Source organism: Thamnophis elegans, chromosome 8, assembly GCF_009769535.1.
Source record: "Thamnophis elegans isolate rThaEle1 chromosome 8, rThaEle1.pri, whole genome shotgun sequence".
In the NCBI taxonomy this organism is placed as follows: Eukaryota; Metazoa; Chordata; class Lepidosauria; order Squamata; family Colubridae; genus Thamnophis; species Thamnophis elegans.
In genome coordinates, this window is record NC_045548.1 from 25,366,750 (window position 1) to 25,381,278 (window position 14,529).

At 34.7% G+C, this 14,529-nt stretch overlaps 1 protein-coding gene across 1 annotated transcript in view; it reads right to left on the minus strand.

Moving 5' to 3' along the window:
* Nucleotides 1-14,529, minus strand: part of PTPRM (protein tyrosine phosphatase receptor type M) — a 495,619-nt gene that overhangs the window by 44,131 nt on the left and 436,959 nt on the right. The window contains 1 exon segment of the mRNA XM_032222734.1: nt 13,816-13,852. Within this exon segment, the coding sequence (XP_032078625.1) occupies nt 13,816-13,852 (37 nt within the window).

Genomic DNA, 14,529 nt, shown 5'->3' on the forward strand with positions numbered 1-14,529 from the left:
GATAGAAAAGAAATGCAGCTGATTAATTTAGGATGCTATATGTTTAATAAGCCTCTGTTGTCATTTGGTTTTATGCACTCTTTATTCTTAATAGGAAGAGTTGGCTACTGAGGTTATTTTCTCTAATTAACAAGGCTATGAGGATAAAAGAAAAAGTATTCCCTCCATCTTTCAAGGCAAAACTTTATAATGGCATTCTTTCTCTCAATGGAAATATATTAAAGAACATGATAGCATTTTATGAACTAAAATTTGTAAAATAAACCGATTCCAGCTATTTAAAAGCAGATGAGAACATCCGGCCTTTAAAGATCTAATTAAAAACAGTCATGGAGTCACATAAGGATTGTGTGGAAAAGACTGGAGCCTCCCCTGGCTTATCATTGCTGCATTCTAACCTAATGGAATAGTATTCTTGTGGCTGACCTTGGAAATAACACACCTCAGAAAGGTATAGGTGGATAGACAAATGGCATCATCACAAATTATTTAGAGCTCAGAAGCATTCTAAATTGGGCCTAGAAATACTCTGGCAACTGATGTACAATTGCTGTTATAATTCCTAATTGCCTAAACTCTGCCAATAATTGAATACTTTTGTCCTGCAGCAGCTTCCTAACTGTCTTTAAAGGCAGCCCACCTAATGCATGTTATAATAAACTAGCCTCAATGGAAGCACCCTGAAATGAGTAGCAAGAATGTTGATTTTCGCCAATCATTCTCTATTCTAATTCTGGGGGCAGAAACGCCAGGCTGTTTCTGCCCCAGATCAGACCAGAAGCCAGATTGGAATGGATCCAAAAATTCAGTATCATTTCATATCTCCTGGGTTCAGAGCTAATTTTCTCCATTATCTTAGTCGAGAAAGATGCACAACATACTGGATAATATTTATCCATAATTTAGAATTCTATATTTTAAGCAAATGTTTAACTACAGCTTCCTTAAATGTGGTGGGAACTTACTGTCCCTGATTAACCATCTCTAAGGGCCAGATGGTATGCTTAGCCTGGAAAGATTTTTAATTACTTGGAAGGGTATGGTTCCAAAGATTTTAACTAATTTATCCACATCATCAGGCTCACATGAGGAAATAAGTTTTTGACACCAGAAAATTTTCAACTGATTGTATTTCCAGTTTTAATATTTCTCTTGAGTTTGCACTGTTGATCTAATTAGTCCAATTCCCAAATTGCTCTTTCTAAAAGTGACAGATTTTTGGAGACAGTTTATTATTTTAATAACTATAGAGAAAATTGCTTAAATGCCAGGCTTGACAATTTTATTTGCAGTTCATCTTAATGAGGGAAGTGAGCTGGGGAGAAATAGTACCTCTGGCAGTACCCTGTTATTTTGGTGTGTTCAATTCACATATGGCCAATGCATAGAAGTTTCAATTAAATACTACACACAGAGAGAATGCACAGATATTACCCATAAGCTGATCTAAGGACTGTGTAAGTAATTATTTTGTATAGTACATATGCTAAGGGAAACCTCTGCTGATCATTTTGTTTTTTCCACACAACCAATATCCTAACCCGTGTATTAATTATTTGCAGTATACATTTAGAAAGTCATTTTAAAGATTTCTTGTTTGAGAAATATTCTATGAGCGTATCCTTTATTCTACTCTTCTAATTTGTGATCTACTTCCTTCTAAAACACGCTACTAGGATTATAGGTGTTATGTAAGAAAGCTGATTAATTAAATACTTTTGGAACTAATTTCAGAGTGATGATGTGTCTTTCTTTTTCAAAAGGCACATTTCAGAAGAGTCTATTCAGGAATTAAAGACAATGTCACTTCAGTAAGAAATTTATTGTGTGTTCTTTTTCTTCATTATATTTGTTAGGAGCCACAATTTATTTCAGTAACTTGACTACTGAGCAGCCTTCACAAATAAGTTGCTGCTTTAAAAAATCATTTTGCTCTTTGCACTTTTCTGCATACATACTCATATTTGTTTAGGTGTCCAGAAGTCTATCATATTCTTTGCTTATGTGTGCAGGATTATTCAGAACTTCAATGTAATGTAAATTAATGTTTTTGCCCTAAATGCCTGAAATCTCTACAAGTTTAGAGATCGAGTGCTCTTTATCTCCTTTACCTATTTATTGCGTGTGAAAAGTAAGAAATGTTCAGTTTTGATTTTAAATAAGCCATTATATTTGAATCTGAGAAAACCAATTTTTAGACAATAAAGCAGAGATCTTAACTCTGTTTGATTCTGATTTCTTTTCACTAAGCATAGTCCAAACAAGTGAGAATTCCTGAGTTTAAACTGGGCGATCCATGGTATATTTAAATTGAAAGGTTATTATCTGTTCTTTTGAGGATACAACCAAAATTGGAATATTGGTGCATCCATGTAGTAGAAAAGTCTAGTTCCCTTTTACATCTGACATGTTGCCAAATATGTATGAAATGCAATCCTAAACTTGGAAATAGACTAGTCTCAGTTGAAGCAATCTTTGGCTATTTTTTTTAAACACCTTTAATTAGGTTAGATACTTCACTGCAAATGAAATACAGTATAACTTTTCAATCATTGCTAAGTCACTGGCATCTTCTGACAATTAAAGTACTCCAGGGCACTTAGTGCTCTCTGAGCTCGTTTGTTTTTGCAGACATTTCATTACCCAACTAGGTAACATCATCAATGTTTGAAGGGAGACTGATAATATTACTAGTTGGGTAATGAAATGTCTGCAATAAAACAAGATGTTTAGAGAGCACCAAAGACTCTTCAGTTTAACCTTAGTTACTCTTCTATTGATATTTAAAGTACCTTAATAGAGAATGTAATGCAGAAGTTATGAATACACGCTTACAAGAAAGTGCACAACAAAGAATAAATATCTTTCAACAAAAGCATAGCTTGTATGACACATGAAATATTCTGGAAAGGTTACTACATTTTTCAAGTCAGGAGGGTTTTCTGCCTATCTGTGAAGATCTGGGAGGAAAACAATCTTTCCAGATCTCTGCCCCTAGGAATATGTAGGGATCTCGATGCCATTTCCCTTTCCTGGAATGACATTCCCCTGAGGTAAGATCAGCTCCACTTCAACTGGCTTTGGAATTTCAAAGGCAATTAAGACTTCCCTTTTTCAACATGAGTTTGGAATTGGATGTATTTGAATTTGATTCTGTAAGGAGAGTGTTGGTATGTGTATTTCTAAGCCTAGGCGCTTTTTTGAAATATAAGATTTTAAATCCTATTGCTGTGTTAAGATATGTCAACCGCTTAGAGTTGGTTATGACTGGGGCAGTATACAAATTCAGTTAATAATCAATCTATCAATCCAGTTCACATATACAATTTTAGAGTCAAACTATGATTTTGATGAACTTGATACAGTACTTAAAATGTGAACTTGACTCTTTAGGGCAAATATAGTCTGCCACCTTTGTTCCTGTATTTTTTTCTCTTTCAGGTAGCCCTGCTTAGAGAAAATGGTATATATATTATTGCCATTTATTAAAATCCCACTATCTATGCATAGTCATTACAATCTTCTTCACAATACTACATAGTTGGTAATTTATCCATGAGAATTAAGGCATCAGGCTAGAAAACAGGAGATTGTGAGTTGTAGTCCCACCTTAAGGCATGAAAGCCAGCTAGGTGACTTTGAGACAGCCACTCTCTTTCAGCCCAACCCATTTAATTGAACTGATGTTGTGGGAAAAATAGGAAGAGGAAGGAATATTAAGTATGTTCATCACTTTGAATTATTTATAAAAAACAACTTGATCATTTTTTAACATTTTAAAATCATAACTATGTACATCTGGTGAGAAGTTGCAACTGTAATCCCCTTTGAATGAAATGTTTTTCGGAAACAGAGGGTGCAAATAACCTACATCTGTTAATTACATATGAAGAGGAACCCACTTGTTTCAAGAGCAAGAACATTAAAAAAATACTATTAAACTTTTATTTACAAAACTCACCTAGATGGCCAGTTAACAATAACTCATTAAAGTAATTTGATAAATTCATTTGACATTTGAAAATACAAAGAAAATAAAAGGTTGCAAGGTTCAAGATTTTTCTAGAACCTCCTGTCCTTTGTCTCTGGGTCTTCTGCAAAAGGAGCAGATCTATTAGAATTAGATAACTATTCTTCACAAAATCACTATCAATAATTGGGAGCAGTCAGGGCAGGTACATTTTCTTATAAGGAATTATTATTTATTGAAAAAACTATCCATTCTTAAGGATATGAATTAGCTACTTCTGCAATGTAACACTACACAATGAAATATTGATAAGGAGTCTCTGTGAGGCATGGACTCAGATAAGCAAATGTTCACACTAAGAAACGAATTTGTCTCCTGCAAACACCACTCCCCTTTGGTCCTATTTATTTCCTATGGGAGTGCCATTCAGTGTCTACTTGTGCCTTTACTCCCAAGTTGACCTCTTTTCCTTAATTGTTCCCTTCTCCTGATAGCTTTGCACATGTGCACATCGGGAACAGGCTCCAGCTGTTTCTTCTGCCTCACTTATTTATGACTCCAAAGGTAGCTGATAACTGTTGGATGGTCCTGGCCCCATCTCTGCCTCTGACACAGAGCACTCATCAGAGCCTTCACCAGACTCCAGGACTGGACCATATTCCTCCCCAACTCCTCATTGTCCGAGTCTGCCCCCAGCTCAGCTGGCTGCTGGCGGGCCACGACATGCTTCTGAATGACACATCATAGTTTATGGTACTGCACTTGACATCTGTCACCTAAGCATGTTTAAAAATGTACTTCTTGTATATTTTATAATAACTCCAATGCTCTGCAAAGATATGCAAATTTCTTTGCATATCATTTATGGTAAGTCCTGTTTAAATTAGTGGAAATTAAGCCTGCATGACTGGGCACTAAATTGTGTCATTAATCTTTAGCAAATAGTCTTTTCTGTGTAGATTTATATTTTGGGGAAATATATGTCATAGATCATGCTACAAAATAGATCCTAACAATTAGCATGGAAGGTGGGGAAAGATGTAAATGATGAAATATAATTTTGCAAGGCTAGGAATCCTAATAGCTTGGGAAGGAACTGGATCAAAGTTTCCTTCCAAGATAATCCATCATTCTTTTTTCCTTTCTCAAATTATATTTTAGCTATGCCAGTTTGAAGGTTTAGATCACAATCTGATAGGGATGAATGATGAGGGGAATTGTCTTCTTTAAAATGTCATTTGCATTGCCTCCTCACTCAGATTTCCTAAGCCAGACAATTAAGTAATTAAAATTATATAAGGAAGGAGATTTTAATGAAGAACTTTTAATCTATTTATTCTGAATTATACTGGAAATCCAGCAAAGTCCTTTTGTACTCAGAATATTCATGGAAAAAAGAAAGGTAGCTATCGGTCGTTGAAAGTAATTCTCTTCTATCCTATTTTTCTTTTCTACTTGACATTTTTCAAATTATTTTCTGACATCTGAATAAATTATGACTCTGTCACTTGTCTTGACACAGAATTGAAAAGCATTAAAGGGCAGGTAGGGGCATAGGATTTATTGTTATCAAAAGCCGAACAATTTTATTCCAGAGACTTAGAATGGAAGGAAAGAGACACTAGAAACACTGTAGAAGCCAAGTCTAGCGTATAGTCCACCAAGCCCTGCATCAGGGCTTACATAGAAAAGACTGAGGAGTCTGTGTTAGGAATATAATCTAACAGTTGGGTTGGCAATATATAAATCATGTAACAATGCTATACCTGTTTCTTTAAATCATACTGTAAAATGTGATTGGTTGTTGTTTGCCTCAATCGGCCATAAGAGGGAGCCAGAATGACTGTTAGCTCTCTGTTAGATGCTGGGCTGATCTGATCTGAGTGTTTTGGAAGCTGGCTATTAGAAAGTGCCGTGAGCTATTGTAAGTTTTGCAACCGCTAGCAAACTTTGAGTACCAAACTGTTTGTATGATTATGGACTATGTTATTTAGATCATCCCATAACTGAAAGACATTGTTGACTGACTGTGACTGGACTGTTTGATGGACCTCTTATACCTCTATTTCCACGAAAGTAAAAGCCTATTTAAACTGCAGTGTCTCTGTATGCTGGTTGGTGTGTTCTCCAACACAATTCTCACAACGCTTCTCTGAACGTACTTGCTCTCCCAACGGGGAGCTTACCTAACAGTCGTCAGAATGCCACTAAAATAAACAGCAAGGCCTAATATCAGTTATGCTTAAGCTTATTCTCAAATATTTTATGGGGACATACATTATTTTCATGCTATGAATCCAGTGGCAAACCTTCTAACAATGAAGTCTAATGCTTAGTATAAAGATTCTTCAGCAAAGAAAAATGATAAACATGACTGGTGAGGGTTTTTTTTTGGCTCCTCTGAAAAGGAAGTAAAAGTGTAAGACTTTGTTAGAATTGCACACCTCTCTAGGATTGTTAGTTGTTTTTAATACCTCTTTCACATAATATTTAGTAGGCCTAGGCAAATCAGCTCTGATTTGATTCTAATTGGGGATCTGAATTCAAAGAAAGCATGATTGATTTGAGCTTATGAAATGAGTTGAAGGCCAAACGGATTTGATCGCACTGATTACTTTCAAAATTCTGCTAACAAAGATTCAAGTATGCTATGTAATGGGGAACATCAAATCCTTAGCTGGTCATTTGTTTTGACAGAAATGGATAATATTAGCAGGGATGGCATACCCTTTATTATGAAACATCCCTACCTCCAAGTATCATTCACTGCGTCAGTGTTTCACTGCAATACATTCTTTAGTATTTTCTTTGTACCTTTTAAGATTGATATAATAGGATGAGGAAAGGATAGCATGAAAATCTCTAAAATGTCCAGCAAACACCTAATATGCTGAATGAATGCAGCAAGTCTCCTTAGAACTAAAAATGTTTTAAAATGGCTTAAAACTTCCACTTCCTCTGCTAGGAGAGAGATTTTGCATGACACTGAAGAATGACCACTGATTTGCCCTAGTAGAAATGCAAAGCTTTCTACTAGGGCACTAGATTTTCTGTGACATTTTTTCTCAATAGAATATTTAATATTTTACAAAAATAACTCTTCTTAACTAATTAAAGCAACTATTCTCTTACTTTGATTCCTTCCAGAAAATAGGGTATTTTTCTTAGCAAAATTCTTGCAGAATTTTTAAGTGCACAATAAAGTAGGGCCAAGTCTTAATTGAAATGCTTCATAGAATAATCCTTATTAATGCCAACTCCAATATAGTATGTTTGCTTGAGGTTCCGTCAGTTATGTTCTAAACTGAAGTTTTTTATCCTTATGCTTTCATAGTCTCTGTAAAAATTATGTGGACTGGAGGCATGGTGCTACAAAGTAAATTTTCTCCTTTCTTTCTCCCTCTTCTCTACATTGGTTTGATTGATAGTGAAAGGTAGATACATATCTTGGCAAGATAGGTATCTGAGAAGAGAATCTGAAAAATAATGGAAGAATCTGGATGTAAGATCACTGTGAGAGGAATGAAGAATGGAGAGAAAAGCAGAAATACAGAAGGGCTATCTATAGACAGTAGTAATATGGTGACTGGATACTAAAACAGAAATATTTAAATAGGAATATTTTTAGGTATTACCCCTAAAAAAACTGGGTGGAAATATCTGTCCATCTTATAGGGCGAATGTTGCTGAAGTCCCACCTACCCGCCGGCCCCCACCCGCCGGCCCCCAACCTCTGCCTCCCAGCAATTTGACTCCTTGAAGCAAACAGCCTGGTCAGCTTCAGCACAACCTGATTTAGCATGAACAGCTGATTGGCGGTTGGATTGGCCTCCTGGAATACCACCCAACAACTGTTCCAGGCTCTGGGGATCGCTGCCACTGCCTATTGACACCTCCATGTGCCCCATTTTTGGGCTCCCTGTGTCCTGTTTTGGCCCGTTCTAAACGCCGGCAACGATCAGCAACATTGGTGATCCCCACCATTTGGAACGGGCTGCAAATGGAGCCTGCAGAGACCAAAAACAGGATATGTGGAGGCCAAAAATGGGGCACATGGAAGCGGCGATAAGCAGAGGCAATGATGAGTAGTGACGACGGTGATCCCTGCAGCCTGGAACAGATGATGAGTGGTAATCTGGGAGGCAGATCCAGCCACCAATCAGCTGCTCATGCTAAATCAGGCTGTGCTGAAGCTGACCAGGCTGTTTACTGCAAGGAGGCAAATTGCTGGGAGCCACAGGTAGATATTTTTTTCTTGTTTTCCTCCTCTAAAGCTAATGTGTCCAGAGCATCTTATAATCCCAAAAATACGGTACATTTTTCACTAGTTACTATCTGGAGAGGCTAACAGTGTAAAAAAAAAACTATTATGGCATCTTAGTGTGGCGAATTGCAACTTCGAATTGCAGCTGCCAACAAAATACATTAGAAACAGAGCTCAAAATGTCATTTGATTTTCTGAGGCCAAAAAATACATGACGCAGTAACCAAAATAACAGCATCTAAGTCATTTAATTAAAAGTTCAAAAATGTGATTCTTCTTAATGTAACCTTATGGAATACTAAAACTGTTAATGCACAATCTCTATGGAGAGTTTTCACAGCATGTGAGTCAATTAGTATGCAAAACTGTGGAACCAGTATTCTGATTGGATAATTACCATGAACAATATATATATATATTGTTCATAGTACCGGGCATAAAGTCAACATTTGGGATTTTAAGAAATCCATTCTAGATGTTTTTCTTGTTAAATTAAATTTTCTTATATAATTTAAATGTGAAGATAATGTCTGAAAGAACTTGTATTTTACACACTGAAAAAAGAATATTCCTCAAGATTGAATTTTAACAAAATCTAAATCTTGGTTTAATCCCTTTGCATATTAAACTATGGAACTGCTAGAATGATCTCCCCAAACCTTAATTTCAGTAGGAGTTGTACATAAGAACCTTCTTTGTCATTGCGTCTGCCCTTTGGAATATCTCATCCCCAAGTGAGGTCAACTCCTTATCATACTCCCTCCTCATCTTTTTAGCTAGATTGATTTTTTATAATATTGTATTTATATTACATAACATGACATAAACATAGCTTTTAATATTGTAAACTGCTTAGAGTTATCATGCGATAAGATGGGCAGCTAGTAAATTTTACAAATAAATAAATATATAAATAAGTAGTAATGGTATTTTGGTATTTTGTGTGATTAAATAAATGCTTCTATAATGGGATAAAAGCATTCCCTAAAACAATGATTCTTGGTCAGTAGCATATTACAATACTGTTTGCCATACTGTAGCCGTTAGCAGCAGCACTTAGACTTATATACCGCTTCTTAGTGCTTTATAGCACTCTCTAAGTGGTTTACAGAGTCAGCATATTTTCCCCAACAATCTGGCACCTCATTTTACTGACCTTATAAAGATGGAAGCCTGAGTCAACCTTGAGCCGGTGACAATTGAACTGCTGACAGTCAGCAGAATTAACCTGCAATACTGCATTCTAAACACTGCGCCACCACAGCTCTTATAAATAACTAAAGTACTAATTATTTCGTTAATGCTTACTATAAATAGTAAATGTAACAATATACATTTCATTTTCAGAAAAAAGTGGCTTTTTGGGGATTTTCAATGAGGATGTGGCAAACTGAAGCCGTCCTTATAGAAGCAGAGAGATTGTGGCTGTCCCAAATTTGGATATTATTTGAAGGACTAAAGACCAAGATTGTTGGTAGCGAAAGAAAAATATAAAATCAGTTTATTTGGTCTTGGCTGAAATAGATAGGTTGCTAACTCTGGCAATCTTTAATCATTTTTTTTCCTGACTAGGACTAGATGATGATATTTTATAGATAAGAGTTATAACAGAAGAGGGTCATTTGTCATTTTAAATTTATCTGATTAAGTTTAAAACAATTATGTTGTTACCTCTGTAACTTTTATTTGATTTTTTACAGATTGGATTTGAATGATGAGGTTTGAGGAATTTTAAAAGTAAAAAAAACCCAGATATGCGTGAAAGGAATGAATTCAAGTAAGTTTATTAGATCAAGTTTATAGATCTGTTGTTATTTTTGGTAACTACTAATTGATTTTAACTGATTAAGATGAATGATGAGTTTTTAAAGATCTGTTTATAGGTAATGAAGGCATGAGATGAAGAAATTATTTTATTTTAAAGAGATGTGACTTGTTAAAGTTCTTTATACAGGTAGTCCTCGAATTACAACCACAAGCGAGTCCAAAATTTATGTTGCTAAGTGAAACATTTGTTAAGTGAGTTTTGCCCCATTTTACAAAATTTCTTGCCACAATTGTTAAGTCAGTCATTGGACTTGTTAAAGTTAGTAACATCATTGTTAAGTGATCACTTGATCCAGGACACTGCAACTGTCATAAGTATGAGTTAGTGTGAAAAATGATCATAAGTCACTTTTTTCAGTGCCATTGTAACTTTGAATGTCACTAAATGGGACATTCGAGGACTACCTGTACTTGCTCAGTTGAAGGGGAAAATTACTTTATTTTCTCTCTCTACCTTTTTTGCTTTTTTCTTCACAATATTTTTACTTTTTAATTTTTTTATAAAATATTATTTTACTATTATAATCTGTATTAGTTTTATATGTCCAATGTAATTTTCAGTGAAATTATATAGAAAAAAAGAAAAAGTGTCCTTTTTCTTTCTATTAAATGACACCCTGGTCTTTGACAAAGTGATTGATAGGACTTATGACCTAAATGATTAGACCTACAATGATTTCACAGCATATTCAGATACAAAATGAGAAGAAATAAGCATGAAGGACACTAAAGAGAATTTAAAACTGAAATTATGACGCTAAAAATGAGTTAAGCTCCTGTTGTAGGAGACATTGCTTGTTTTATTTATGTGGTTTATTAAGTATCATTAAACTTGAGCATTATTTGTATGAAATATGCAGTTATAGCTTAATGCAACCTTAGGATATTTATGGTTAGCTTCTAATGAGGATGAATAGAGAGCTGGGCAAAGGTAAAAACTCTTATAATTTAAGAAGTCCTTAAAATGATTATGTTTTATCACTTATTAAAATAATGCATGGTTGAAGAATAGAGCCAAAGTATATAGTTAAAATTATATCATAATGGATAAACATTTCATCATACTTTTGTTTAAATAATTTATATCATAGTTAAAATTATATCATAATGGATAAACATTTCATCATACTTTTGTTTAAATAATTTAATTATTTCATGTCATTATTTAAGTCAAATTATTATATGCTTAATAATAGTCCTGTTTTTTTTTCATTATATGAAAAAATATCCAATGATTAAAAGAGGGTGAATATATTTAGAATGACTTTCTTTTACAACTTGAGTAACTAATCTGCAATCTAAGACATTTGGGCAATGGTACAGAAACTGATGATCCAGAGGCGCTACCACCATAACATCTCAGATGCTATTTTCAGAGACCTCCAAAGAAAAAAGTCTGATAAAAATATAATTTTAACATAACACAAATGAAGAATTGTTAAAAACCTGACTGATGAATGATCATGTAATTACAAAATTAATTCAAATATAAATAAAACAAAATCAAATTTAGCTTTTGTATTGGCCAAGTAAAGATCAGCCAAGTAAAAATTACACCTTATTAGATAGGCCTCCAGATTATATACTGATAGAACAAAACAAAATTAATCACGTAAATTAAACACACACACAATGTGGGTCAGAAGCAATGGTGGGTTCCGGATCCCGTCGCAACCGGTATGCTGTGACGGGGCTGGGCGTCTACCTCGGGCATGTGTGCTGTGCATGAATGTGCACTCACCACCCTGCGATGCACCAGCTGCTTGGCGGAGGTCGTGCAGATGCCGTACGCTGCGTGTGCATGCACAAATGACCCAGTTGGCTTAAATACAGGTAAGGTACGTGGGTGGGCCCTCCAAAACACTGTTCCCATACGATGGCTGCTGCTCCCAGCTGCCACCACTGTGCCAGTACTGGGGCGCACTGCCCAGAACCCATCACTGGTTAGGAGGCCTGAGACAATAACTACAGACCCTTCATACCCTGGTTATAAACTTTTTCAATACCTCCTCTCGGGGCACTGCTATGCTATAGGGCATTGCATGCCAAAACAACTAGACACAGGGACAGTTTCCCCCCCTTGTTTCCACTGAATTTCAACTATATGATTTCAAGAGAGCGAGAATCTACTAGATAAATTTTTGATTTTTACCTAAGCATGTTAAAATTTCTGCAAAATTAATGTTTCATGAATGTGTCTATGAATGATGTACAACTCTTTCTAATGTTTAAATAAAAATTTACTTGTAAGAGAAATGATGGTTGAAAATCATGCTCTATTGCTAAATTGTGAGGGTTAATTAAGCCACTCAACATTAATACATATGTTTTACTAAACTGATCAATAATAAATATGCTTATGTCCTCATTGTAAGCCTTTGTCTTTGTGGGATGATTGATCTGTATTAAACTAAAGAGCTTTGTTTAAACTTGTCTCAATTTTCCTTAAGAATCACAGATTTTTTTTTCTTTTTAGTTGGGATGAAACTAACTATTAATACCTGCAAATGAAATAAATAGTTAGTAGACAGAATGATGCAGTTGTCTGCTAGTGGCAACACTAGCTTATAAAATAAATACAATTGTTTTTGAAAAATAACCCATCTTTTATTCATTTTCTGTGGGAGGAGATGGAAACTATTATTCTGGGAACCAGTTGTCTTTATTACATAAACTCATTGAAGAATAAGACAGCATTAATTTAATAAAAGTGTAAACCAGATCTTTTCAAGGGAATAAAGGAATCTCTACAGATGTTAACAGTTGTTTTCAATAATAAAGACTTGAATTTAAATGAATTTATAAAGTGTTTTCACATATGTAAACAAGCCTCTTGTGGATCTTTAATTTTGCAAATTCCTGAAATTCTTCTGTTTGTTAAGCTTTTATCATCTTTAAAAATTATCCTCCTCTCTCTCTAGATGCAAGCAAGAGAAAAATGCTAAGGAATGTGCTTAGCTACAAGACTGAACAGTTGTAATTAACAATGGTGAAATCGGATAATCAATCAATCAATCAATCAATCAATTTCATGGTTTGTATCTTTGAATACAGAATGTTTCTGAGACAGCTGTATCTCAACTAATCCCTGAAGCGCAATTATCATTTTGAGTAGCACAGTGTAACAGAAAGTAGAAATAAAGCTATGTGCTCATTACAAGGAACTAGGAGATCTCTTTTTTATTACATAATAGATGAACAGAAACTAATCTGGTAAATTCAAGATCTCTCTCTTTCTCCTGGCTATTCACCTGCAAGTTTGATCTATTATGCTTTATTCTCCAATCTACAGGAATGTAATACCTTCAAATGAGGTTGATCTGTGGAATTGTTGCTGCTCTCTGAGCTTGGTTGTTTTCTTTCAATCATTTGATTATCCAACTAGAAAACTTCATCAGTGCTAAAAGGGAATGGAGCTTGGCACCACTCCCTTCTAGCACTGATGATGTAACCTAGTTGGGTAATGAAACATATGTGAGAAAAACAACCAAGCTCAGAGAGCACCAAAGATTCTACTTCTAAATATCAACTGTAATGTTAGTTTGCTGAACCCCCGCCCCTCTGGTATTTTGTTTAATAAAACATTTTCAGATGGGGGAGTAATGTTTAAAGATTAGAACACTTGATGAACTGTAAGTTTAATATATTATGATCTACTACAATTTAAATGAATGTAAAATATTTACAGGGATGTTAATTATTTTAAAAGAAAAACAAACTTGATCAAATAAATCATAAATGTATGGTTACTTACCTTGAGTAGCAATATAGTGATTTGGTCGATGATAGCCCTGAAATATTTCAAATATTTTGTGACTAGCTTTATCACAAGTACAAGATGAGAAATATAAAAATTATCATATAGAAATTATTTTCGTATAAACCTCTAGAGATCTTAGTAGCAAGCACTGCTTTAAATTTAATAGTAAATAAATAATTGAAATAGTAAATAAATGAAACATGATCTCAATGTGAAAAATAATATTGAAATTAATAGTTGTCAGTGGAACTGTGCAAAATAATATTTTAGTAGCTACCATTGCAGTTTAGAAACATGTAAATGATATAACAATCTATTGTATTGGACAATGTTCACAATCACAATATAAATTGTCTATATCAGTGCTAGCCAACCTCATCCCTACCGCCCACTAGTGGGTGTTCCAGCTTTCATGGTGGGCGGTAGGGGTTTGCGGTAACTCTGCTTTATAAATTTTATAAAGTAAAATTACTTCCCTACTTTATAAATCACCATTACTGTGGAACTGGTGGGCGTTAGAAAATTTTAGTACTAAGAGAGATACAAAAGTAGGTAGGTATAAAAAGGTTGACTACCCCTGGCCTATATGCAGTGTACTCACAAGAAGATTAATTGTTGCATCACCAAACATAAACTCCTATTTGAGTTCCATTTTTTGAATACATTCAATGTTTTTGAAGGAGAAAAGATATGCTTCAGACTGTACAT